At 35.4% G+C, this 15229-nt stretch overlaps 1 protein-coding gene across 1 annotated transcript in view; it reads right to left on the bottom strand.

Moving 5' to 3' along the window:
* Nucleotides 1-453: 453 nt before the first annotated feature.
* The window catches only part of LOC107708046 (matrix metalloproteinase-24-like), a 31354-nt gene continuing 16578 nt past the window's right edge, over nt 454-15229 (bottom strand). The window contains exons 3-9 of the mRNA XM_016512194.1: nt 15088-15204; nt 12701-12942; nt 9326-9487; nt 8986-9200; nt 7556-7694; nt 5219-5485; nt 454-2029 (exon numbers count right to left, since the gene is read on the bottom strand). Of these exons, the coding sequence (XP_016367680.1) occupies nt 1692-2029; nt 5219-5485; nt 7556-7694; nt 8986-9200; nt 9326-9487; nt 12701-12942; nt 15088-15204 (1480 nt within the window). The 3' untranslated portion in view covers nt 454-1691. The remainder of the gene's footprint in view (nt 2030-5218; nt 5486-7555; nt 7695-8985; nt 9201-9325; nt 9488-12700; nt 12943-15087; nt 15205-15229) is intronic.

Raw genomic sequence — 15229 nt, 5'->3', positions numbered from 1 at the left:
TTGAAACTTCCAGGCAGGTGTGTTGAGGCAAGTTGGAGCTAAACTCTCCAGGACAGTGGCCCTCCAGGACCGAGTTTGGTGACCACTGTGTTAAGGCAAAAATATCAGTGAAACCCCAATATCAAATGATAAACTGTGTGCTAAGTGAAGCCTTATAGGGAGTCTCGCCAAATCTACCATCTTAATATTGTGATTAAGATGCTACAAACCTTTTCACGCGAACTCGAATTTACGAGCGTCGATTTAACTCATTCTGACATCTTTTGTAGTTTTTGTGGTTCTTAAAACGTTGTTTGAATTATATATATATATATATATATATATATATATATATATATACGCCTGAAGCTTTGTCAGGTTAATCCAAAAAAGTTCCATTTGAAATTCTGAAAACATCAATTACATCTCAGCTCCTTCCAATGTGCAATGTATCAGATCCATTCCCACAGTAGATGAGCACAAAGAGATGTGTTAATATGGTACAGTCAGACACACTTCACCGTTAAATAGCACAGTCAAACCAATAAAAGCACCCGACAGACATTTTTGAGCTAAGTGTTAGACGATCCACACCGAACACATGAAATTGAAGTCACTGCAACGTAAGACATACAGCATATTACGTTCATTCGAAGAGGACGGATGAACCTTTGAGAGATCATCTCCTGTAGGCAACGGTAACAAAGCTATTTCATATTCAGATGTGTTCATTGTTCATGTTCCTGCCTGGCACCAGTGTTTCAAATATTACACTTGGTGAAAAGGTAAGGTCGTAACAGGAGACTGTGCAAGATGGTTGGAAATATGACTAATAAAAGCAAAATATAATATAAAGATTGGAAGAAATCAGGCCTTATTCCAAAGAACCAAATTGTGCCTATTATGACACAAAATTACTCTCCTATAAAGACCTAATGCCATCAAAAAGAGGTCCTCTTTTGTTGCGGACTGATAAAACAGCAAAAGAAGAAAAGGAATAGAGTACAGTAGCGAGTGGGAGGAGGTGTTAAGACTGCCCTAGTTATTATAAATCGTTCTTCCTACTCTGTGGAAATGGGTAGGCAGGTGAGGAAAGGGAAAAATGCAAACATTCGAATGATGTTATGAAGCTAATTAGTTTGAAAATGCCTCCTATCCACCAATAAAAAACATGTTGAAGTCTCCCAGGAGTGCCAGCGGTGAACCTTTTACCCCGTAAATGAAAAAGACTGCAAGAAGACTTTTCTATGGCCTTTCTACCTACATGGTTTTCAAGTCATTCCTTGTTGTTTTGCTCGTTTCATTTCTTTGATAATACTTGAAATTCATGTACAAGTTTATGTTGTGAACCAGACAAGGATTTGCTGGCATTTCGCAAATCTGCGGTTCCTCTAACTCTCCTGGAGAAGAGAAATTCTCGGTCAAATTGGAGTGATGGTTCCTGACCGTTAAGACTTCATCTGGTTAGCATAACGCCAGGGCACAACTTCAAACGTTCAATCCCCAGATGATTTGTCCGTTGGGCTCATGCTAAAAAATTGCAATATTTGTTAAGTCTTGTCTCAAGTGGGAAGGAAGAAGATACTCCCTTGCCTCGTCATTTGTTCCCGTTCCGACAAGGTAGTTCAGAAAACAGGCACTGGTCAAACCTCAGCATAGTAGCCCTCACTTTTGTTCTCAAGCGTTTGGGGTCCATCGCGCCCCCCAGTCCGTCATACCCACTCCTGCACGGGGTGTTTGTAGTAGGTCACTTGCTGTTGGGCGTTTTTGTTCTTGAACTGGAAGATAGTATATACAAGGACCAGAATGCACAGTGAGAGGATGCACGGGATGACCACAGCGATTGCGTTTACAGTGCTGGGTACGTCATTAATGGCGACCATGATGTCGACGTCATCGTGAGGGAGGTGACGGTCCTTGTTCTTTTCTACTTCCGATTGATCGCAGCCCATCCAGTCTTTGAGGATTGATTTTGGGTAGCCTGGCTCCACTGTTAACTTCTGGTTATCGAACTTCCAGTAGTCCTTTCCCTTGTAAAAGTAGGTATAAACTAGAAAAAAATCAAAGAGAGACAAAATAAGATGTCAGTTCATTTCCATAACCAGAATTCTACTATTGGTCAACAAACAGATAGTCCTGGCCCCAAAATCACCCGAAATCATTTGAGTAGTATATTAATTGGCATAATTTTATGACTGGAAACTGATTGCTGATTACTGATCGGAATGAGTTATGAGTTAACTTACAAAAACAAGTTAAATCATTAACTGTTAAGCTAAAGTTGTAAACAAACAGTTATAAACATGAACAGACCAATCATAGAAAGCCATTCATTATCCACCTTATTTTTCAACGCAGAAGTAAGCTGCGATGCTTCTGATTCATTAGGCGCAATAGGGAAATAACGAGAAGAATATCAAAGTGCAGTAAACGGTTAAACTGTATGTGCTACAAACCAGTGCGTGTTTATAATTAAGACAATACATATGCCAGTTTGCAGTTTCAAGCAGCATAACAAGCTGTTTTGTACAGCTAAAAATAACTGGAAGCGAATGACACCGGAAGCTAGACACATTAATTTTATAAATGGCCACGCCCATTCTAACGTGAAAAATAAGGTGGATAGACCTTACGTAGCTCCGCCCCTTTTCAGCGCTGCACTTGTTGTTTTCTGTCTTCCATTTGTATTTCCACAGCGTGAAGCTAAGGTCGTACGAATTTATGAATGAACCACTCATTTTAAAATCATCCAGTCTACTGACATTTATGATATCTGCTTTGAACATTACAATGCACATGATAACTTTTGTTAACTCTACAATAAGTAAATCCACTTCACCCGCTAGTTACTATTTAACAGTGATGCTATAGAGCTGCCGCAAAACCAGAAGTTCAAAGACAAAATTCTAAAGATGGCTGTGCACTGTTTCTCTGGCGCATAAGGTCAATAAGCAAATATTTCTCTTTACATGCAGGCAGAGATGCACGTCCTTTTCAGAACGCTCAATTCATATTCATGATCACAAACACATCTGTCCTTGTGAACACTCAATGACACAGTATTTCAAACAGTTGTTCCAGTGTTATACATTTCCTCAGAGAGCTGTCAGTCTGATTGCCAATGCCACATAAACAGATGCATTCGCGGCACTCAAACCGAACCTATACGAACACAGACCCAAAACTAAACGTAAATACTGTGAGTAAGCTTTAGACAGCAACCCCTGAGAGTGTGACTGATGAAGTGCTCGTCCTTCCTCTCTAACTTTCCCTCTTACTCGTGATCTTGCCGAGCAAGACGTACCGAATCCCTCTTGCAAAATCTGAGTGACAGAAAAATCATGAGCTACGGGCAAACCAAACAGCCCATATAAACCCTCTTGGCTTCTCCATCTTGTGTTCTGGCCCTAGGCTCCATGTTGAGGTTATGACATGACTCGCAGAAAAGATGATCATTCCTTCACTGGATAATACTCTAGAGAGGAGGAGAAATCTGCAATTCTATGCAGCCACAGCAAAAATACTTGACTCTAGTGAATGACACTTGAGGATTTACCATTCAACCAGACTGACACTAGCAACAACATCAACCCAACAGCAAAAGTGAGAACAACTGTTTCTCGCTCATCATCCATAGTCAGTAGCCCATTTTATTTTCTATAGTGCTAAACTGTAATTTTGATTCTGATTATTTACAAATCCCCTTTTATTCACATTTTAGTTATATATTCAATATTTTGTTGACAATACAACATGAACCAACATATGGAATATTAGAATGTTTTTAGCAAATATTTTATATATTTTATCAATTAAAATAAAATTATCAATTTATAAATTTATGTTTATAAAATGCATATGGAATTTTACATTTGAAAATGTTTTAGTATTTTTTTATATTTCAAATATAAATATAGAAAATATTGCAGTTTATTACAATATTGTTTTTATAAAGTATTTTATAAAATATTTTTTTATATATATTTATATATTTTTTTTACAAATATTTAATAAAAATCTTTATTAAAGTCAAACGGAATTGTACATGTTTTAAAATGTTTTAGTTAAAAATATTATTTTAAATGTTTAAAATATACATTTATAAAATGTGGTTTATTACTATAACGGTGCATATAAAAACGTTCAAATAAAATTCTCGCTCAACATAGATTTCTCATGTATTTCATTTCTTTCTAGTATTCTCAAGCTACTTAGCAACCATGTTTCAGTCTTTTTTGACTGAAAAAAGCCATTTCAGAGCAAATACATTAGCACTGGCATACATATTGAATGCCTTCAAAAGCTATTTATATCTAATATTGTTTTTTAGCTACATTGCCTAGTCATAGTATCACTTTAAAAGAATTAAACCACATTCCCCGTTCACATAATACATTCCAATGATTTCCAATCATTTGGACATTATGTTCCCTGCATTAAAACACTGAAGGTCATATGATCCATTATATTAGCTCTCTACCGTAAACATAACATCACATAATAAAGTATCTTGCTACAGTCAGCTGCCATTTTGCTATATTTGTAATCATGCATCTATTGTGAATTTTAACACCCAAAAGTTGTGTCTGTCTTTTTGTGTCTCCGGACCCTGTGCCAATCCAGACCTGCTATCAGATCACCACTGAGGATGAGTCAGAGCCAAAACAGTCACTGTGTCAATACAATAATATTGCAGCGCTGCGCCAAACAAACACTAATCAATTACTCTACAAGGATGAGCGAAGAACAAGACCTCAGTGCATTTATTACTATTACCTACTCAATAAAATACATAAGCATGCTGCGACAGATGAATACTGTGTCAAAATAGCAGCAGCAGACGATGATAAAATACACTAACATGCAATAAACAGTTAAATGCATTCATAATAATCTGAATAAACCATTCTTTCTCCAAGTAATATCAATCATGCTTACCATTCCCAAGCAACACCGCATTAATATTGAATGTGCGGTTTCAGGTGTGCATTTATTGCCATTTTAAATCTGCTTTGAATGCAGTTCATCCAATGACAACTATCTATTTTATAAAGCTTCACTTATTATAATGGGAGTTGCATTGCACAACAGATTAGACCAGTACTACACACTCGAGAACGAAGCTCAACCAACTTGAACTTCTCAAACCAGAGGAAAGCAGTCAGATAAAATGCCCACCGACCACATGGCTGATTGCCACATTAAATATTGATCGGTTATTGGAACCTCACTGACTCACATCCTTCTCGACTGATGAAGGCTCCTTGCGGGGCATCAGGGATGCCCTTCCAGACACTGATGGGTTTGGGATAGCCTGGGTCAGCCGTACGCTTCTCCTCATTGTAACGCCAGTACTGGTCGCCCTTGAAGAAGTAGGTTTTGCCCACAGGTTCCCAGCGTAAGGCTGTGTCGATGCCATCGTGGGGCAGACAGTTGCCCAACTCTACCAGGCTGTGAGGATACCCAGGTTCTGCTGTAACCTCCTTGAAGACCCAGTATTTATCCCCTAGAGTCAAAACAACAGGCAGAAAAACATCAGTAGATAAGGTCCAAATTCAATGGGTTATATTGAATTATACTATCACATAATGAAACAATGTGCTTATCTACGCCACATGTTTGGATATATATGGAAGCTTATTTCCACCAACGAATAAAAAAATAAAAAAGGTATTGCAACATTTTATGTAACCATTCAGTCTGTTTTTCCTTGCAATTCTGAGTTTATATCTCACAATTCTGACTTCTTTATCCTGCAAGATATAATTGCATGATAATGGCCCGGTTTCACAAACGGGGATTAGCTTAAACCAGGACTAGGCCTTAGTTAAATTAAGATATTTAAGCAACTTTTACAAAAATGCCTTAGAAGAAAACATTACAGGTGTGCATCTTGACACAGAACAATGACATTGACATATTTTAAGATATGTCAGAGCAAGATATTTTCAGTTGAGATAGCTCAAACATGCATTTTAGTCTGGGACTAGCTTAAGCCTTGTCTGTGAAACCGGGGGATAAAGTCAGTATTTTTAAATAAAAACTTGAAACTCTGAGAAGGGGAGTCCGAATTGTGACAATCTTATTTCCGTTAAGGAGTAAAAAAAAAAAAAGGTAATTGCAAATTTTTCTTTTCTTGTAATTCTGAGTTTACCTCTCACAATTCTGACTTTTCTTTTCTCCCGCGAGGTACAAAGTCATTGGTTTGAGTGAGATATAAACTCAGCGTTGCAATATATAAACTCACAATTCTAAAAAAAAAATGTGAAAATTACAAAATTGAAACACAATTCTGAGAAGGAAAGTCTTAATTCTGAGATAAACTCACAAATGCAAGAAAAAAGTCAGAATTGTGAGAATTAGGGAGTTAAAATACAATTTTAAAAAAGTAATTGCGAGTTTAATTTCACAATTCTAATTTCTTTTAAAAGACGTTAGAATTGTGAGTTTATATCTCGAAGTTCTGTGATTCTCAGTTCTTTTTCTCAGAATTAAAAGACAAGACAATTACCTTTTTTTTTTTAAATCAAATTTATTTATTTTATTTTTTTTACGTGGCAGAAATAAGATTCCATAAATATGTCCGGTTTTACCAGTCTTCTCCATGATTGTATCATCATTTAATGAATTATATCTACCATGATCACTATAAAGTGTGATTTTCAGTATTTAAATCTGTTTATTCAGATGTTTTTTTTATTGCATACAACATTAATTGTGATTGGGCACTGAATTTTGTGAATAAAACGCAACCTATAATGACCCTAATCATATTTTAAATGCGTTATTTCAGCACAGATAGCACTTGGGTAAACCGCATCGTGTGTAGTTAGTGAATAAGATGCCGAAATGCCAGCAATCATGACTTGAGTTCATCACCCCTTTATCTATTAATACCGATGTGCACTCTCTGAGATAACCACAGGGCATCCTGCGAGCTTGTTTTCTCATGAAACATCACAGAACACGAGACTCGGGCTATAAATATCTCACCCAGCCTCTCCTTGTGCAGCAAGATTGCACCGGGCTAATTCAATGAGAAAGAGAGGGGGTGAGGACGGCGAGATAGAGAGAGAGATCGTTTGAAAGAAGAACAGACAGAATAATAAAGTGCTGAACTAAGGCTATCAGGCCCAATAGAGGATAAACAGTATGGATAAATGCAGACCTTTCCTGAGATTAACCCACAATCTAACAGCATTTTTCTAACCTTTAACTCTAGTGTACCTATGCTTGTATTAAAAAGGTACATAAAACGTACAAGTACAAACATACAAAATATGGTGATTTGAGTTGAAACTGATCCAAAGGCAACATATGTTTAATGGATATGGCTTCTCTTTATTATCTAGGCCATATTCAGGTACTTAATTTTAGGGCTTCAGGATGTATTTGGTATCATAATTTATAGTTATGACAAAAGATGTTACAAAACAATCAGAGTTATTAAAACTAGCCTGAGGCTGCACTTTACATATCAAGCAATAAACATTTGGTAGTTTTGTTAATGCTTGTTTTTATGGAATATTTTTTCAATTAATCTCATGACATCTGTTGTACAGATAATTAATCATACCTTTGAAGAACACAAATTTGCCATCTGATCTCTCGTAAGCAGCGTCAATGCGAGGAGGCAAACCCTTCCAGAACTGCTCTATCAACATGGGATAGCCTTCCTGAACTTTGTTGTTGCGCAAACGCCAGAACCAACGATCCTGTGATTAGTAAAAGAGATTATTTAGATCAATTTTATAATGTAGAACTGAGTCGTTTTCAAGTAGGGATACACAATATAAAAAATTTATAATATCGATTAGCCGAAAATTATTTTCACATTACAACTGATAAATGGCCTACTGTGTGAATAAAAAAATAAAAATAAAAGTGAATTTAGGCCATTATAATAATTTGTATGAAAAAAAGATATTAATTTTGAGATTTTTTTTTAAGTATAGGAAATAAATGTGCACAATTAAATATCCAATAATGGTGGATTTTTAAAAAATATTGCATGAAAGCAGTAAAAAAAAAAATAAAGCCAAAATCTCTAATAATATCTCGTGCATCCCTTCTTTGAACAAAACATATTGTATGTTAACAACCACATCAAACCTGTATGAATTTCTTTCTTCTGTTAAGCACAAAAGAAGATATTTTGAAGAATTTTGGAAACCAAACTGTATTTTTTCTTACTATGGAAGACAAAGGCTACCAGCAACTGTTTGGTTACCAACATTCTTCAAATTTTTCTTCCTTTTTGTTCAACAGAAGAAAGTAATTTATAGAGGTTTGGAAAGACATGAGGGTAAGTAAGTAATTTTGGATGAACTATCCCTTTAAAGGGTTAGTTCACCCAAAAATGAAAATTAGGCTGCGTTTTACTCACCCGTTTTACTAGGCATCCTAGGTGTATATGACTTTTCTCTCCCCTGCGCTTCCGCGTTCGTCACTTCTGAGCGGCGCAAGCGCAGCACTGACCTCATACGTCATCCTCCCGGAACTGCTTTTGTTTACAACAGTGAGCGCAAGCTAGATTCAAGTGATTATTACGTTTTGAATATGGATATTTTTCTTACAAAAACGCATCGATTCGCTACAGGAGGCTTTTGTTCACCCCCCGGAGCCGTGTGAGACAATTTTGTTTTATGGATGGGGGATTTTTATTTAAGTTCTTTTGGACTGAAGCAATGCAAAACCCGCTGAGTGGCATTAAACAGCTTGAAAGATCAAAGACCATTTTTAATATAACTCCGACTGGATTCGTCTGAAAGAAGAAAGTCATATACACCTAGGATGCCTCGGGCGTGAGTAAAACGCAGCCTAATTTTCATTTTTGGGTGAACTAACCCTTTAATATAGGGATTACAAGGAATTACAATTCTTGATATCACAGACAACCAAATTTGACTAAAATTAGCTGAATTATGGTATGATCTGCTATGATTTATGATCTGCTTATATAAACCATCTGTATCAAATATTAGAAAGAGAACTGATGCAACTCACCTTAAAAACAAACATCTCTCGTCGAAAGAAGGCCACAGTGTTGAAGTTGCCATCGCAGATGTTGGGTTTTCCATTACCGGGTGAGGACGGCCGATCTCCAGAGGGTGGGCGAGCGGGGCGATGCCGCTCGTGTTTCCTCTCAGAGGTGGAGTGTGTGCGTCGGGCAGGTAGAGTAGGAAGAGGTCGGGTGGGCTCCAGCATGGCTGTGGGAATACCTGTAGAAGAACAAAGTTTATTCATCTAAAAATACATTCAGCCATCCTGGCATCCAAAGTATAATCTATATTCCTGCTTAGTTCCTTGAAAATGATAATAGAGGTGATAGAGATCATAACTGTACCGTAGATTTTCTGGATCCCCTGAAGGTCATCTAGAGGCAGTTTGAAGTTGTGTGTGTCCATGTATTGGTAGAAGGGCGCCATGATCGCACTGGGGTCATTGGAATGTTCCAGACCCAATGCGTGCCCCAACTCATGTACGGCCACCAGGAAAAGGTCATTGCCTGAAAGGAAATGGTTAAAGGTCAAACCCTCTTTGAATCAGTACTATTCAGAATTCTATGTTGGATGAAAAATGTAACAGTATGGCATGTACTGCATGAATAAGAATATGGAAGCAGGAGAATTACCAATGCAAAGCTTAAGGCTCGGCATTTTTGATGTGCATTTTGTTAAAAATAGTCCGAAATAATAAGAGCTCCCATAGAAATTCATCAAACGCTGAATCAGCACAGAAAAAAAAAAATTATTAAAGGAATAGTTCATTCGTAGTTCAGCACACTCGGGATATATAAGTAATGTGCTACTTTTATGGTGTTTTTTCTTTCTTTTGGAGCATGACAGCATCCATACTCATTCGCTTTCCTTGTATAATGCACCTGGGAAATTGCATATGCATAAAAAGTCAATAATCAATGTAAAACTAAACATTTCTGTAAAAGGTGTAGAAACCAGTTCTACGTTTTCTAAAACCAGGTGCAATCCATTTGGTTATTAGTTTAGAGAGGAACAGAAGGTGAAAGCTAATTGACAGGAATTTGCCAATAGTATTTCCCAATACTCAAAATTGTAAGAAAAAAAGTCAGAATTGTGATTTTATAACTCTTAATATTTCTCGCAATTGCGAGCTTGTATCCTGCAATTCTGACATTATAACTCACAATTGCAAGAAATATAAGGTTATAAACTTGCAATTCTGACTTTTTTCTCACAATTGTGAGTTTATTTATATCCCACAATTCTGACATTATAACTCATAATTGCACATTTCTTTTCTCAGAATCTGGAAATATAAACTCAGAATTGTTATAAAGAGTTATAAAGTCAATTTCTGAGGTAAAAAAAAAAAAGTCTGCTCACAATTCTGACATTTTCTTACAATTACGAGTTTATATCTCACAATTCTGAGAAAAAAACTCCGAATTCTGAGATAAAAAGTCACAATTACATTTTTTCTTTTTTTTATACAATGGCGGAAACCGGCTTCCATAAGTTTACAAGATATATTGGAGTCAGAAATATTTTGATCTTTTATATAGTTTATATCTCGAAAATCTGAGAAAAAAATGAACATACTTCAAGAAGCAATTTCCAATCTTATATTCAGTGCGTATACTACATATATATATATATATATATATACACACACACACACACACACATACACACACACACACACTAAATACATAAATACACAAAAAACTATAATTATGTATATAAACTTAAAAATGTATATATTAGCAATATATTTCTTCCACTCCATGTATATTTGTATTATGTGAACATATTTTAAAATATATCTGAAAATACATATTTTGTTGCTGTACAAGTTTACATCAGTTTGCCTTATTTTTTCTTCACTTATGTAGACAGGTAAAAAGCGCTTTATGTACCCAGAATCCTAAAGGAACATATCTTGTGCATGGGCTGCATGTAGTGTTGTCAAAAGACCCGGTACTTCGGTACCAAGTCGGTACTAAAAAAATGAAAATGTTACGGTACCAGGTTTTTTTAAGTACCGGTGGTACCGAAGTACCGGGTCAACCCGGTTCTTGATGCGCTATCAGAAAGGTGCACAGATGCGCTCTCAACTTTTATTAGGGTAAAAAAAACAGGAGGACATGATGATATTTACTATTTTTACACACCAGAGGCTTTTAAATGAATTGTGAATCTAAAATATGCGTGTTAGAGAATGTACAAATGGTTAACGTTGTTTGTGTCATATCAGTCAGAAAAGCAGTGCTGGGCCTTTTTTTTTTTTTTTAGCTAACTTACTTGTTATTCTTGGCTTAATAACTGTAGAAGGTTTTCAAAAGCCCTTTCAAATTAAATAAGTACACAGTTTGGATTAAATGAAAGTATAGTCAAATTTTTTAATTAGCATGTTTTTGTGTTTTGCTTTGGTACCGAAATTGGTATCGAGAACCGTGGATTTTCACTGGTATTGGTACCGAATACTGAAATTTTGGTACCGTGACAACACTAGCTGCATGTGTACGCTATTAACAGAACATGACTCGGTTGAGACTGACATGTTCAGATCTTTGGAAACACAGAAGGGATGTGACACCATATCACTCAAATCACAGAAATAGCCTGATCTGTTGGTTGACGTCTATGGGTGCTACAAGTGTCAGATGGCTCACAAAGTGTCTTGTACATTTTGTTTACAGACTGGATCTCTTGGCCAAAGCTTTTCTTCTTTATCAGTCCTCACGCTCTCTTTCTGTCCAATTTAACTGTGTATTTCATTCCCCGTCTCATTAAAAAGAAATTGATTTTGTGTTCTATCGAGAGTGTCATTGTGAATAAATGAAATATAAAATCTACATCAGCCGCTGAAGATAAATACATCTACTGTTTGTTGTAAACCGTTTACCTTTGATCTGTATCCACTAGAGCTGATATGGTGTATAGAGAACTAGATCTGTAAAGAAATGTGTGTGTGTGTGTGTGTGTGTGCGTGAACAAGGTACAGATTCTGTGGTCTATAAAGCATGTACTTGAACTGCTGACACTGCAGCACACAGGCAAAGATAACACAGCAAATATGCAGCACGCAGGCACGGCTGATGCAAGTGAAGAAAGAACGCAATGCTCAGTGTGTCTTTATGTTTCCCCTGTGACATCTACTGATGCTCCTCAGCTCACTGCTCCAGTTTACCACTGGAGAAGCTCCCAAAAGATTTGCCTCTACACATCTGACTGATCTATCTATCTATAGCTGCAGAACATTCTAGAAAATCCTACACATATTACTATGTCAGAGATTATGAGACCAGACAAGCCAGGTCAATCATTCTATATTTAAGCCATTACCATGCTTGATTAAAGTACATAAATTCACATACATGAAAAATCATAATGAAATAGATCCACAAAAAAAATTACAAAATAAAATAACTATACATTAAAAAATAAAATAATAAAATAAAATCTGAAAAAAATCTATGGAAAAAAAGATGTCAGCGATTATGAGACCAGAAATGTCAATTATTATATATTAAGTCATTACCATGCTTGATTAAAGTAAATTAAATTCAAATAAATGAAAATTCATCATTATACAGATGCAAAAAAAATTTAAATAATAAAATAAAATAATAAAATGAAATTGATCATTAACTCTTTCCCCGCCATTGACGAGTTATCTCGTCTTTTAGAAGAAAACGCTTCCCCGCCAAAGACGAGTTTTTTTACGGCTTTTCTTTCACTGTTGGGACCAGGGAAATATGCGTGAGCTAAAAAACCTCCCTCTCCATCAAACGGAGAACTGTCACCATGGAAACCAGAGGCAAAGAAGATCATGATGTCCGCTTCTTTACCCTCGTTCTTGATCTCAGAGTAGGCCACTTCCTGAAAGGTCAGCGGGGTCACTGTCTGCCAGACGTCGAAGGCCTGGCGAATGGCCCTCTGGGTGTCTTTCTCGCCCACCTTGGGGGTGAAATTATGTATGCTGGAAACAGGGAGAGATGGAAGAATACAGAAAAAAAAGATCACGCATTCTTAATATTATAATGTATGACCTGATATTAATTCATTAAAATTAAATATTATGTGGAACAATGCACTATTAAAATGTTTTTAAAGTTCTCCTGTAGCTCAACCATGGTAAAACATGGTGCAAAGTGTACATTTTGAATATACTGTATCTACTACATGCATAAAATGATAAGCGCAAAAAGCAAATTAAAAGGGTGAAAAACAAAACATACAAACAAATTTGAAATGTTGCCTTGGCAACTAACTGAAATAAGTTTAATAACTAAAATGAGTAAATCTGAAATAAAATAAATAAATTAAAGCTAAATAGAAATATATATATATAAAAAAAAAAATAATAATAAAAATGACAAAAGCACTTAACCAAATTACCAAAACTTAAAACTAAAATTAAAATGAAAACAAATAAATAAATTAAAGCTAAATAGAAATATATATATATAAAAAAAATAAAAATAATAAAAATGACAAAAGCACTTAACCAAATTACCAAAATTAAAACTAAAATTAAAATGAAAAATAAAAAAATAAAAACTAATCCAAACTATTAATTGTACTATAATAATATATAATTAATATTGAAATAACACTGCCTGCATATATATTTTTCCATATCGCCTTTCCCATGACAGTATGCAGTGCACTACCACCAACCTACTCTCTCAGTGTGCTGGTGTGTTTGAGAATAGAAATGTTGTTTCAGTATGAATCAACTCTGCAATAAATTAAAAGCGAATGCCGTTTGAGTTCACAGCGCTGCGCTGTTACATAAGAATTAATCTGCATTAAAAATGTCCTTGAATGTAGGGCAAAAGTTAAACCAGGCCAGACACCTAAGGCAGAAGCAGATGGTTGTCTCTGGCACACAACTGCAGGCACACACAAGTGAGAATTTCATTAACCAGTGATTACAAACCAAGTTCAACACTGCATTAGATGACTAAATGAAATTAATAGAGCTTTAAAACGGACGAAAGCAGACAAATGTTTGAAAATGATCTGATTTCATGTTTACGCTAATATGAATGTACCACAAGTACAAAATGTCCCTTTTGTTCAGCTCATATAAGCTGAGTCAGCATCATGTAACCAGCAGAAACGCTTTCAAGCCACAACATGCAAAAATATAGCTTTCTTCTGTTTACAATGATTTTATTTGTGTTTATATATATAGTCTAAGATATAAATATACATATATATATCTGTAATTTAATGAAAATTAAATAAATTATATATAAAAATTCATGTCTTATTACATTTTATTTTTTATAATAGATTAAAAATGTATATAACATTTTATTCTATATCATTAATTATATTATTTATTAAAAAACTATATATGTATATAAACAGTATATAGAGTATATATATATATATATAGTCATTTAATATAAATAAAAATATATTCTCATTTATTTTACACATATGTATATATAACATTTTATTCTTTTATTCTAAATTATTTAATTATATAATGTAGCTTTAGGTTTCAGTGAAAGACATGTATAAACTTACTTTTTTTTTTTTTTTATAGGTTGAGTGGGTTTTGGGAGGCATAATAGCAAGAAAACCACTCAAAGTACTAAGCTTTCATCAACTATTCGTCTTCCATCCTGACCTGCGACATTCCTTGCTTTCTTTGTTTTTTTTCTCTCTCTCTCTCTCTCTCTGTCCCATCAGGCAGAAAACAAAAGCTTCTTTAAGCATTTTTAAGGTTGGAGGGAAGCATTTCAGCAATGTCTGTCTGGAACATTGCGTAAGCGGCATGCGTTCCAAAACATACGCACACGTGTCAATGCGATATGCACTAAAATAATTAAAGATGAGGGTACAAATATACTCCACTGGCTGGCTTCAGCGAGATGCTTAATGGGCTGCCATTAAAGAGCATCACATCATGTGAGGTACAGTTATTAACAGGCATATGGAGTTTTTGGAACATTTCCCTGTAATAGCATACAATGGTCATTCATCTATAAAGAGTAAACCGTTTTTGTAGTTTCCTCTAGAGGTTCCTCAGGTGCAATATTCAGTGAATTAGTCTATCCATCCATCATGTAAGCTTTGTATTTAAACAGTCTCTGAATATATACCTTACCTGTATGTGATCTTTTTCTCCCTCCATTTCTGACCAGTGAGGGCGTAGCGTTTATTTCTCCTCCGTCGGCTGATGTGAGGGTGATCTGGAACTCCACACCGAGGTTTTCTCATCCACCTTAAAACATGTAGATAATAATCAC

This window comes from Sinocyclocheilus rhinocerous, unplaced genomic scaffold, assembly GCF_001515625.1.
Source record: "Sinocyclocheilus rhinocerous isolate Xijiao unplaced genomic scaffold, SAMN03320098_v1.1 scaffold113, whole genome shotgun sequence".
NCBI lineage: Eukaryota > Metazoa > Chordata > Actinopteri > Cypriniformes > Cyprinidae > Sinocyclocheilus > Sinocyclocheilus rhinocerous.
Note: the sequence above shows the minus strand (reverse complement) of the source record. Positions and strands in the feature narration are given on the sequence as shown.